The sequence below is a fragment of the Hyperolius riggenbachi genome, chromosome 2 (assembly GCF_040937935.1).
Source record: "Hyperolius riggenbachi isolate aHypRig1 chromosome 2, aHypRig1.pri, whole genome shotgun sequence".
Classification (NCBI taxonomy): Eukaryota; Metazoa; Chordata; class Amphibia; order Anura; family Hyperoliidae; genus Hyperolius; species Hyperolius riggenbachi.
The window spans coordinates 526,803,101-526,815,607 of record NC_090647.1 but is presented as its reverse complement, the minus strand read 5'-3'; the positions used below and the strand labels follow the sequence as shown (position 1 = coordinate 526,815,607).

Genomic DNA, 12,507 nt, shown 5'->3' with positions numbered 1-12,507 from the left:
ACTCACGCTGCAGAGACACAGCAGCAGCAGCGTGTAGCACCTGCTCCCATTTTCCTCCAGCCGGGTCGGAAACGTCCCATTGAGGAAAAGGATGCAGACACTGTGGTGCAACTCATGACGGAGGATGAGCAGCCCGCCATCAGCTCTGCATCCGAGGCCTCCACCCTCACCACCACCACCACCACCACCCCTGTTCGCAGCAGCCGCCCAGCAGGGTCTGGGGAGGAGGCCAGTTCACCGTCAGTCGCCGACCTCTCATTCAGCACTCTTTTGACCCCAGGCATGATGAGTCAATTGAATGCTGTTGTTGGCGATTTGGAGGAGGAGATGCTGATGGGCACTTTGGGGGAGGAGGGATTGGACAGCAAGACTGTGGCGACAGTCAAGCGTCCCATCCATGCATCAGCAGAGGAGTTTGGGGGGTCATCATCAGAGCAGGACATGTTTCAGGAGGGGCATGATGATGATGACCCGGTGACAGACAGAGACTGGGTGCCAACACATCCAGAGGATGTCGTCCTCAGCAGCTCTGAGGAGGAGGAGGAGGATGCGGTTGTGGGCCTTGCAAGGAGGCGCATCATTGCAAGCATTGGCAGCGTCCCACAGCCTGCTGGTGTCTCAGGCTCAGCAGCAGCAGCAGCAGCATCAGCCAGTACCACCACCAGCCGCACCCAAGACCCCCCCCCCCCCCCCAACCACCACAGGGAAACAGGCAGCAGCGCTTCCATGCCGTAGGGGGATGTTTTTGTCACCAATCTGGCGGTTTTTCACCATGCCCACAGTGTACAGCAAGTACGCCACTTGCAACCACTGTCAGCGGAAGTTGAGCAGAGGTGCAGACCCCTTGAAGTTCAGCACCAGCTCGCTGATCAACCACCTTTCTGCGAAACACTTCCACCAGCATGAGGAGTTCCAGAGGCTGAAGGCATCTGGTGCTGGCAGTGGCACCAATCCCATCACTGCACAGCCTTCAGCAGCAGCAGCAGCAACAGCAGCCACCCGCCCTCCTGCTCCTCCAGCAGCACCAGCAGGAGTGCGGAAACGCCCTGCTCCTCCCCCCTCTGCAACTCCTGCCGCCGACACTGAGGCCTGTTCTGGCAGCCAGTCCTCAGTGGCCTCCTCTGCTCCGTCTGCTGATTCCCGTGCCAGCAAAAAGGCACGCCAGAGCCTTTTGAGCGAGTCCTTCCAGGGGGTGGTTAGGGCTCTGCCTCCCAGCAGCCGTCGCGTGCGGCAGCTGAACGGCTTGCTGGCACGGGCCATGTGCTCCCAACTCCTGCCGTACACGCTCGTGCAGGAGGGGAGCGACATGCGGGCGCTGCTTGCTTGTGCAGCCCCAGACTGGCAGCTCCCCAGCAGACACTTCTTCGCCCGCAAGGCCATTCCTGCACTGCACCGCTTTGTGATGGCCAATGTGGAGCGAGGGCTGGAGCACGCGGTTGGTGAAAGGGTCCACGTCACCATGGACTCCTGGAGCAGCCGCTTCGGGACAGGCCGCTACCTGTCCTTCACTGTCCACTGGGTCAGCTTGGTGGAAGGGGGTGAGGATGGGAGAGCAGCAGCGGGCACAGCAGCAGCAGCAACACAGTGGGTGGTGCCACCCCGCAGGGTCAGGGGAACTGCAGCGGGTTCCTCCGATCCTCTGCCATCCTCCGCCACACCTGGCCAAACCCCCCGCCTCAGCAGCAGTGTGAAGGCCCGCCACTGCCAAGCGCTGCTGCACTTGGTCAGCCTTGGCAAGACCAAGCTGACGGCAGCCCACGTGTTGGCCAAACTCCAGGAGCAGGAGCGGATTTGGCTGACCCCCAGAGGCCTCAGAGTCGGAGAGGTGGTGTCCGACAATGGGGCCAATCTGGTTGCTGCCATAGACAGGGGAAACCTGACCCACATCCCCTGTCTTGCCCACGTGCTGAACCTGGTGGTGCAGAAGTTCCTGCGCACCTACCAGGGGATGGACGAGCTGCTGGAAACGGCAAGGAACGTTGTGCGTCACTTCCGGCGCTCGGCTGCAGCCTGTGCGAGCCTGGAAGACGTGCAAAAGGAGCTGGATCTGCCACGCCATCGGCTGATCATTGACGTTCCGACTCGCTGGAACTCCACCCTGGCGATGTTGGAGCGTCTGGTTGAACAGAAGCACGCTGTCAACCACTACCTTGCCCTGGCCACTGTTTCCGCAGCTCAGAGAAGGGACAAGACCAGCAACATCCCGTCCATCGTCCCCGATGATGACTGGAGGCACATGCAGCAGGTGTGCTTAGTGCTGGCTCCCTTCCTGCAGGCCACAAACATGGTGAGCAGGGACCATGCTATGGTCTGCGAGTGGGTGCCCCTGGTTTCTCTGCTGAACAGGGCACTCGATGCTTTGCTGGCACAGGGAGCGGCAGCCTTGGACCAGCAGGAGCGGCAAGCAGCTGCACAGTCCACCTCTGAGGGGGAGGAGGAGGAGGACTTGGTGGAGGTCCCTGACCTGGCTGCTGATGAGGGGGATCAGCGCAGTGCAGCTGAGTTGGTGCGGGGGTGGAGAGAGGATGAGGCAGCAGAGGAGGAGGATGAGGAGGACAGCACTGACGTCGATGTGCCAGCAGACGTGGCCCGCCTCTTCCCAATGGCAGCGCACATGCTGACGTGCCTGCGCAGGGACCCCAGGGTGATCCAGATGAAGCAGAGGGAGGACATCTGGATCAGCATGATGTTGGACCCACGCCTCAAGGGGAAGTTGAGCCAGTTCCTGCCGCCTGCAGGAGGAGACCCAGCGCAACAAATAAGGAGCTTGCAGCAGGCCCTTGTTGAGCGCTTGGAGGAAGCCTTCCCCCAGCCTTCCACCCCCACTGTCCAGCAGCCAGCACAGAGGCAGCAGCAGGTGCCTGCATCCAGCAGCAGCAAGCGCCCCACAGACCTGCTGTCTCTCAGCCACGAGCTCTACAGGACTGTAGAGGCTCCGGCAGCAGTGACTAGAGAGGAGATGCATGCAGCAGCATCCTCCTCCGGTCACAGCCAGCGCCTGACCCGCATGGTGGCTGACTACATGGGGTCCTACAGCGGGCTTGACAGCGATGCCCCTGTTGATCCCATGGAGTATTGGGTCAAGCGCATGGAGATCTGGAGCGAGCTGGCGCAGTACGCCCTGGAAGTGCTGTCCTGCCCCCCTTCCAGCGTGCTGTCCGAGCGCTGCTTCAGTGCAGCTGGTGGCGTGGTCACCGAGAAACGCTCACGTCTGTCTCACAAGTCTGTGGACAGACTGACGTTTCTCAAGATGAACCAGGCGTGGGTGGAAGGCGAGTTCCTGGCCCCTGTTGTCGGCGAGAGGGGGACATGAACTGGCTGCCGGAACTTAGTACCATCGTTAATGTGCCTTACCACCCTTTACCACCTCCTGGCTCCTGCTCACTAAGCCAGCCTGGTTCACTTTGACTATTACGTCGCCTGCAGCCACACATTTCACACCTACAGTGGGCTGCTGCTGTGTACTGCCCTTCTGCTGTCTGTCTGTGTTTCCCACTGCCAGGGTACACAGAATTACCGTCTGCTGCCACTCTGCCACCAGCTATTACGTCACAACAATAGCTGCTCACACTGCTCCTCCATTCCTCCTGCTGCTGCTGTCTGTCTGTGTTTCCCACTGCCAGGGTACACAGAATTACCTTCTGCTGCCACTCTGCCACCAGCTATTACGTCAAAACAATAGCTATATTGGTTGTAAAACCAAAACCAAAAAAAACCAATAAAAAAAAAAAAAGGTTTAATTTTTCTGAGGTGCCCGGGTTGAAAACTGTGTTGTCCCAGTTGTGTATTGGACACAATGTGGGCTGCACGACCGCTGTCTGGGACCTCCTGTTGTGTTTATTTACAGCCCTGGTATCACCGCTAGGTACCAGGGCTATTATGTCACGCTGCCTACCTGCTGCCACACTCACACTGCTCCTCCATTCCTCCTGCTGCTGCTGTCTGTCTGTGTTTCCCACTGCCAGGGTACACAGAATTACCGTCTGCTGCCACTCTGCCACCAGCTATTACGTCACAACAATAGCTGCTCACACTGCTCCTCCATTCCTCCTGCTGCTGCTGTCTGTCTGTGTTTCCCACTGCCAGGGTACACAGAATTACCTTCTGCTGCCACTCTGCCACCAGCTATTACGTCAAAACAATAGCTATATTGGTTGTAAAACCAAAACCAAAAAAAACCAATAAAAAAAAAAAAAGGTTTAATTTTTCTGAGGTGCCCGGGTTGAAAACTGTGTTGTCCCAGTTGTGTATTGGACACAATGTGGGCTGCACGACCGCTGTCTGGGACCTCCTGTTGTGTTTATTTACAGCCCTGGTATCACCGCTAGGTACCAGGGCTATTATGTCACGCTGCCTACCTGCTGCCACACTCACACTGCTCCTCCATTCCTCCTGCTGCTGCTGTCTGTCTGTGTTTCCCACTGCCAGGGTACACAGAATTACCGTCTGCTGCCACTCTGCCACCAGCTATTACGTCACAACAATAGCTGCTCACACTGCTCCTCCATTCCTCCTGCTGCTGCTGTCTGTCTGTGTTTCCCACTGCCAGGGTACACAGAATTACCTTCTGCTGCCACTCTGCCACCAGCTATTACGTCAAAACAATAGCTATATTGGTTGTAAAACCAAAACCAAAAAAAACCAATAAAAAAAAAAAAAGGTTTAATTTTTCTGAGGTGCCCGGGTTGAAAACTGTGTTGTCCCAGTTGTGTATTGGACACAATGTGGGCTGCACGACCGCTGTCTGGGACCTCCTGTTGTGTTTATTTACAGCCCTGGTATCACCGCTAGGTACCAGGGCTATTATGTCACGCTGCCTACCTGCTGCCACACTCACACTGCTCCTCCATTCCTCCTGCTGCTGCTGTCTGTCTGTGTTTCCCACTGCCAGGGTACACAGAATTACCGTCTGCTGCCACTCTGCCACCAGCTATTACGTCACAACAATAGCTGCTCACACTGCTCCTCCATTCCTCCTGCTGCTGCTGTCTGTCTGTGTTTCCCACTGCCAGGGTACACAGAATTACCTTCTGCTGCCACTCTGCCACCAGCTATTACGTCAAAACAATAGCTATATTGGTTGTAAAACCAAAACCAAAAAAAACCAATAAAAAAAAAAAAAGGTTTAATTTTTCTGAGGTGCCCGGGTTGAAAACTGTGTTGTCCCAGTTGTGTATTGGACACAATGTGGGCTGCACGACCGCTGTCTGGGACCTCCTGTTGTGTTTATTTACAGCCCTGGTATCACCGCTAGGTACCAGGGCTATTATGTCACGCTGCCTACCTGCTGCCACACTCACACTGCTCCTCCATTCCTCCTGCTGCTGCTGTCTGTCTGTGTTTCCCACTGCCAGGGTACACAGAATTACCGTCTGCTGCCACTCTGCCACCAGCTATTACGTCACAACAATAGCTGCTCACACTGCTCCTCCATTCCTCCTGCTGCTGCTGTCTGTCTGTGTTTCCCACTGCCAGGGTACACAGAATTACCTTCTGCTGCCACTCTGCCACCAGCTATTACGTCAAAACAATAGCTATATTGGTTGTAAAACCAAAACCAAAAAAAACCAATAAAAAAAAAAAAAGGTTTAATTTTTCTGAGGTGCCCGGGTTGAAAACTGTGTTGTCCCAGTTGTGTATTGGACACAATGTGGGCTGCACGACCGCTGTCTGGGACCTCCTGTTGTGTTTATTTACAGCCCTGGTATCACCGCTAGGTACCAGGGCTATTATGTCACGGCGAGCTGCCTGCCTCATTGACTGCCTGCTGCCACACACTCATCCTCCTCCTCCTGCTGCTGAATTTACCTCCTGCTGTCTTTGTGTTTCCACTGCCAGGGAGCACATACAATGGCGCTTCCAACATGCGTGCGCCCACCAGCTATTTGTTACGCTCAAAAATAGCTGCATTTCTTTAAAAAAAAATTTGAAAAGAGAAATACGTGAAGAAGAAGAAGAAGACGATATTGAAAAAGAAGGAGAAGGAGAAGATGAAGAAGAAGATGAAGAAGAAGATGAAGAAGAAGAAGATGAAGATGAAGAAGATGAAGATGAAGAAGAAGAAGAAGATGAAGAAGAAGAAGATGAAGAAGAAGATGAAGAAGATGAAGATGAAGAAGAAGAAGAAGATGATGAAGAAGATGAAGAAGAAGAAGAAGAAGATGAAGAAGAAGAAGATGAAGAAGAAGAAGATGAAGAAGAAGATGAAGAAGATGAAGAAGAAGATGAAGAAGATGAAGATGAAGAAGAAGAAGAAGATGATGAAGAAGATGAAGAAGAAGAAGAAGAAGATGAAGAAGATGAAGAAGAAGAAGAAGAAGATGAAGAAGAAGAAGAAGAAGATGAAGAAGATGAAGAAGATGAAGAAGATGAAGAAGAAGATGAAGATGAAGAAGATGAAGATGAAGAAGATGAAGATGAAGAAGATGAAGAAGATGAAGAAGAAGAAGAAGATGAAGAAGAAGAAGAAGAAGATGAAGAAGAAGATGAAGAAGATGAAGATGAAGAAGAAGAAGAAGATGATGAAGAAGAAGAAGAAGAAGAAGAAGAAGATCTAGAAGAAGATTAAGAAAGATAAAGAAGAAGAAGAACAAGTATATACAGTAACACTACACTACTGAACCAAATTAAGGACACAACTTCTCTTTCCACATTTTTTTTTAAAGGAACATCCCCACATAATCACTTGCTGTTGTTACTTGGAAAAAAAGATGTTTCTTGCATCATTCACCCTCAAAACAAGTGTTGGAAGCTATTTAGGGCCAATTCGAATAGTCAGCTCGAATAGTGAGCTCGAATACCGACTCGAATAGTGAGCTCGAAGTCCGAGGTCGAATCGAATAGTAAAAAATATTCGACTCGAATATTCGACTGACCTCGAATAATTTACTATTCGAATTCGACCAAATTCGAATTTTTAAAAGGGGTATTTGAGCACCACTGGTCCCTGCTCATGTACTTATGCCTACAAATTATTAGCAAAATGTATTCTGGAGAATATGTGTTGGCAGATGTTGCAGACAGCTCCACCCAGTCTCAATTCTAATTACACCAGAGAGGAAACCCAGTCTCTGTAGCAGTCAAGTGATGACGGCTTTTACTTCCAAGAAACATACCATAATTTAAAGTCTGCTTTAATTCCAATCCAATGAAGCTATTATACACATAAGGGAGGGTCATGTAATGCAATGTTTTCTTGTCTGCTAGCGCCACACTGCAAAGTTTCACCAGCTTTGGCAAAGCTGGCTACAGGTTGCATAATGAACGTCTTCTGTCCTCTTAGAATAACCCCCTCTCATTTACATATACAAGATTTCTCAGGAGCCTCACCTCTCCTCTGGATTCCCCTTCCAAAACACATCTGTCACTCTCCAACCTTTGAAATCTTTAAGTAAAACTCACTTTTTCAGACATGTATACGCTCTAACCTGGACTATTCCCCTTCAGCCCCTGGCCAAGTTATGCTTGCTAAATACAGTAGTGTGCAAAAGTTTTAGGCAGGTGTGAAAAAATGCTGTAAACAAAGAATGCTTTCAAAAATGGAAGTTTTAATCATTTCTTTTCCAACCATCATTAAAAGGTAATGAATGAACAAAATAGAAATCTAAATCAAATCAATAATTGGTGTGACCACTCTTTGCTTTCAAAACAGCATCAATTCTTCTAGGTACACTTGCACACAGTTTTTGAAGGCACTCGGCTGGTAGGTGGTTAGTGGGTACAAACGTCTTGGAGAATTAACCACAGATCTCTGGATGTAGGCTTCCTCACATCCTTCTGTCTCTTCGTGCAATCCCAGACACACTCGATGATGTTGAGATCAGGTCTCTGCGGGGCCATACCATCACTTCCAGGACTTCTTCAGTAAGCTGAAGATAGTTCTTAATGACTTTGGCTGTATGTTTGGGGTTGTTATTCTGCTGCAGAATGATTTTGGGGCCAATCATACACCTCCCTGATGGTCTTGAATAGAGATGTCCGCGAACGGTCCCCAAACCGTTCGCAGGCGAACATCTCCCCCTGTACTACTTCCAGGTCGCTATGACCCGGAGTAGTACGCCTGTGCTGGCCCAGCGGCGCGCGTCCTAGATCGCGCGCCTGTTGGCGGACACTTTCTGCGCATGTGCGTGACGTCATGAGTGATGTCACGCTCGTGCGCAGAGAGTGCCCGGCAACAGGCGCGCGATCAAACACGCGCACCGCCGGGCCAGCGCAGGCGTACTACTCCGGGTCATAGCGACCCAGCCCAGAAGTAGTACAGGGGGGAGAGGGCTGCTCTCATTGCAGCTAGAGGTTCGCCCGCGAACGGTTCGGGCCATCTCTGGTCTTGAATGATGGATAAGTATCTGCCTGTATTTCTAAGCATTGAGAACACCATTAATCCTGACCAAATCTCCAACTCCATATGCAGAAATGCAGCCCCAAACGTCCAAGGAACCTTCCACCCTGCTTCACTGTTGCCTGCAAACTCTCATTATTGTACCACTCGCCAGCCCTTCGATGCACAAACTACCTCCTGCTACTGCCATATATTTTACATTTTGACTCATCAGTCCAGAGCACCTCCTGCCATCTTTCTGCACCCCAGTTCCTATGTTTTCATGCATAATTGAATTGATTGGCCTTGTACCCACATTGGAGGTATGGCTTTTTAGCTGCAACTCTTCTATGAAGACCACTTCTGGCCAGACATCTCCGGACAGTGGATGGACAGTGTCGGACTGGGAGCTTGAAAAGCTGAGGAAATCCACTTTCTGTCCAAGCAGCAGTAATCAGGTGTTACTCTTACAGTGAAGACTTGCTGCAGGTTCAAAAGAACTTGAACAGCACATCTTGAAACCCCAGTCTGCTTTGAAATCTTTGTCTGGGAGACCTTGCACAGCCTCACCTTGGTAGCAGAATTTGGCTTTTCCTTACCCAGTTTTAAGCCTCCTATACAACTGTTTCTGTTTCAGTTAATGACTGTGTTTCAACCTATGTGTGGCATTGATGATCATTAGCACCTGTTTGGTATAATTGGTTTGTCATACACCTGAGTATAATCCTACAAAATCCCTGACTGTGCTGTGCAAGTGTACCTGTAAAAGTTGATGCTGGTTTGAAGAAAAAAGGTGTTAGTAACACCAAATATTGATTTGATTTAGATTTTATCACAGTGATCGCTCACTTTGCATTCTGTAAATTGATAACAATACATTTCTGAAAGCAGTCTTTGTTTACTGCATGTTTTCACAACTGCCTAAGACGTTTGCACATTGCTGTATATCATACAAGACACATTGAATTTAGGTATACATATTGTATATTATAGAGTGGCTACCTATACTGGGGGAACACATATCGCTATCTATACTGGGGGTGGAAACCTATACTGGGGGCTGCTACCTATACTGGGAGGCACCTTTGGCTACCTATATTAGTGGCGGCTACCTATATTGGGGGTACACCTTGGTTACCAATACTGGCATGGCTACCCATGGGGGGGCACCTTGGCAACCTATACTGGGAGGGGACCTTGGCTACATACAGTATACTAGGGGTGAATACCTATACTGGGGGGACACTTCAGATACTTACTTATACAAGAAAGCTACCTATTTGGGTGGGGAGGAGGGGGGGGGGGGCACCTTCGGCGACCTATTATCATGAGAGAAGGGATCTCAGACAGGGGAAGGGGGGCACAAATTATGTGTTGCTTGGGGCCACATACAACTTTTTAGTACCCTTGATAAAACAAGTTTGGTTATCATGATCTCTCAACCCATAATCAGCACCTGATCTGGAGGATGGCTCCCTGTATCAGAAGAGAGAGTAAGTAGTCAAGACCTCCCCATAGCTCTGGATCCCCCCACTGTTGCAGGAGCTACTCTCCCTACTGTTATGTCCTTGCACCAGAACATCTATACAAGCTTTTGTTTATCATTATGTAACATGGTGTCCTTTTATGATCATCCGCCACATTAGAAACCTGATTATGATTGCGCTAGAACCTCAGGCGGGGAAAGAAAATCTGGGTTGGAATGCTATTGTTCCCCGGCAGGCATTGTGAGTTACAAGCGAAAGACAATGACTTTCACATTCGCGATCAGTAGATATGCATGCTAGCAAACAATGGAACTTTTACAATGAACTTCTGCAAAAATATTGAAAAAGTTTAATGCCTTTACCCAAAAAAAAAAAAACTCTAAAAAAACTGCCAACTTGTTGTTGACTTCAATTGCTAGATATTCACGTTTTCCAATGAAGAGTGCAACGTTCCTCATAATTTACTTAGTGTATACAATGCATACTGAACTTATTAGTCACCTCTCTCAGTTTGTGCCATAAACGGCTGGCTTCAGCTCAGCAGATTTTTATAGCTTTAGGTGTTAAAGTGTTGAGTTGGATCCAGGACGTGTTTGGACGTCACATGTAACACAATATATAATCGAACACGTTCCACGTGCCAGAGCAATAATAAATTGACCAGCACTGCACACAGCTTTCCACAATTAGCTTCAGCTGAGAACAAGCTCTTCATCACTGGGAGAAGGAGTCAAAAAGAAGATACTGCAAGCTCAAGGACCAGAGAAACTTCACAAATAAGAAGACAGTAAGAAGACACTGAACCTTCAAAGAAGGAACGTGTGGCAAGAACTGCTCGGTTTCCATCAACTCCTACTAAGAAAGAACTGAGATTGCCATAATCATGGTTCCTTGCGTAGTCCAGTCCATTGGGATGATACTTGGTGTAACGGGCATGTTCCTCACCTTTGCCGTTTGTCTGATGCCCCAATGGAGAGTATCTGCTATAGCAGAGGGAACATCCTACGGCAAGCGTATTGATGGACAGTGGATAAGCCGGATGGATGGACTATGGGTGACCTGTGTGAAGCAAAGTCATGCCCCAATGTCTTGCAACCCCTACTCTACCTCCTTGTCTCTGACTCCAGATCTCAAGGCTGCCAAGATCCTCATGACTTTTGCAGTGCTGGCTGTAGTCGGTGGGGTTTTCCTTGGTATTTTTGGCCTGTTGTTTAATAAGTGCTTTGCAAACAACAAGAGCAACGCAGAAAACCGCAATTGCTTGATACTCCTTTCTGGCATTACCTACATCCTAACTGGACTTCTCATCCTGGCGCCGGTGACAATCGTAGCTATCAATATCTGGAGAAATGTTTGCTTTTCCACTTGTAAAAATGTCCAGCAGCAGGAAATCGGAGAAGCCGTCATGCTTGGGTGGCCAACAGCCCTGCTCTTGTTCATTGCAGGCTCCATATTTTGCTGGTATCACCCTTCTAAGTGCACAATCCAGGGAGGTGCTTCATCATCAGTGGAGTGTGAGCCCATACCAGTACCCCGTTCTTGTCCAGAGGAGAGACCTCTCGCAAGAGATCTCAGGATGTTTCAGTCCAACCGTAGGAATAATGAAGACTTAGTATTTTAGATCATTCTGTTGCTAATACATATATGTAGCTTGTAAAGTTGGATAACCTTTAGTTTTTACCAATGGCACCTTCTTTGAATTAGAGTGTATTTTTTTCTACTGTAATATAGAATGCTGAGATATCCTTCTCATTACACATTATTAACATGCCAGCTTAACAATTAAAATCCATTTTTTTTCTAATAGGACTTAAGTATGGCAGATAGTCAAAATGAGAATTTGTGTAGAATCAGAATCAGCTTTATTCGCCAAGTCCGCCGAATGACGTACCTGGAATTGTTTTTGGTACACATGGCATGGCAGTCAAACATATACAGACATAGCACAGACTACATGAAAGTAAAACATGACACACATGGTGTAAGCCTAGGAATCATACACTCCGAACAAGGGATACAGTCATGGACTTTAGTAGCTTGGGGTAAGGGGTCAGTGAGGGCGGCTGTGTAAAATAATACTGTCTAGGGGCTGGCTAAACCGGCCATGGGGGGCTCGAGGTTGAGTTCAGGTGTTCCGCCTGAGGGAAGAAGGTACTCCAGCGTCTGGTGGTTCTGGAGGGGATGGCTTTGAAACGGCGGGCCAATGGGAGAAGCTTGAAGAAGCGGTTGCCAGGGTGGGAGGGGTCGTGTGAGATCTTGATGGCCCTCGTCCTCATTCTGGTAGTGTGGAGGAGATCAAGGAGCGGCAGGTGCTCTGCAATTATCTTTTCTGCAGTACTGATTACTCTATGCAGTTTGTACTTGTCACTAGCAGATGCCCCTGCGTACCAGACGATACTATGCACAATACTCTCACTGTTGATGTACTGTTGGCGGTCAACAGCCAGACCTGACCAGAAATGACCTCTCCCTGAATATGTAAGTACTTGCTGAGAGTGGTCATTATCTCAGGTGCATTCCCTTTTTTCTGGGCCACACTGTGTCTCAGCAATAGCCGGTATGCACAGGGTCTTAGTTGCATTATCTCCTTCTGGGTCACACTGTGCCTTAGAGACAAACAGTCTGCAGAGGGTCTTATTTGCAGTATCCCCTTCTGGATCAAAGCATGCATCAGTGACAGCCAGTCTGCAGAGGGTCTCAGGT

General features: G+C 49.3%; 1 protein-coding gene across 1 annotated transcript; it reads left to right on the top strand.

The window, feature by feature from the left end:
* Positions 1-10,687: 10,687 nt before the first annotated feature.
* On the top strand, positions 10,688-11,425 carry LOC137545272 (claudin-8-like). Its single transcript, XM_068266388.1, has one exon. The coding sequence runs from the start codon at positions 10,688-10,690 to the stop codon at positions 11,423-11,425; it is 738 nt and encodes a 245-aa protein (XP_068122489.1).
* The last annotated feature ends 1,082 nt before the right edge of the window (positions 11,426-12,507 follow it).